This window comes from Eimeria mitis, genomic scaffold (genome assembly GCF_000499745.2).
Source record: "Eimeria mitis Houghton genomic scaffold, Emh_scaff2164, whole genome shotgun sequence".
Lineage (NCBI taxonomy): Eukaryota > Apicomplexa > Conoidasida > Eucoccidiorida > Eimeriidae > Eimeria > Eimeria mitis.
The window spans coordinates 4,006-4,283 of record NW_013570490.1 but is presented as its reverse complement, the minus strand read 5'-3'; the positions used below and the strand labels follow the sequence as shown (position 1 = coordinate 4,283).

Sequence of the window (278 nt, the reverse complement as noted above, 5' to 3'; positions counted from 1 at the left end):
ATGTATATGTTTTTAGGGTTTAGTCTCCAGTGTTTAGGGTTTAGGGTTTAGGGTTTAGGGTTTAGGGTTTGTGTGCAGCGAGCAACGCCATAAAGAACACAAAATATACTCTTCTTACATTTCTCCCCGTCGTCCTCTTTCATCAGTTCAGGTGCAGCAGCAGCAGCAGCAGCAGCAGATGCAGCAGCACCAGCAGCAGCAGCAGCAGCAACAGCAGCAGCAGCACGGGTTGTTTTGCTTCTCAGCTGAATACTGAACACTCATATTGTTTCCCGCTG

At 47.8% G+C, this 278-nt stretch overlaps 1 protein-coding gene across 1 annotated transcript in view; it reads left to right on the top strand.

The window, feature by feature from the left end:
- EMH_0049640 (phospholipid-transporting ATPase, P-type, putative) overlaps nt 1-278 on the top strand; it is a gene marked incomplete at both ends in the record, with an annotated part of 3,900 nt that overhangs the window by 3,227 nt on the left and 395 nt on the right. Inside the window, one exon of the mRNA XM_013496553.1 lies at nt 79-151. Coding sequence (XP_013352007.1) covers nt 79-151 — 73 coding nt within the window. The remainder of the gene's footprint in view (nt 1-78; nt 152-278) is intronic.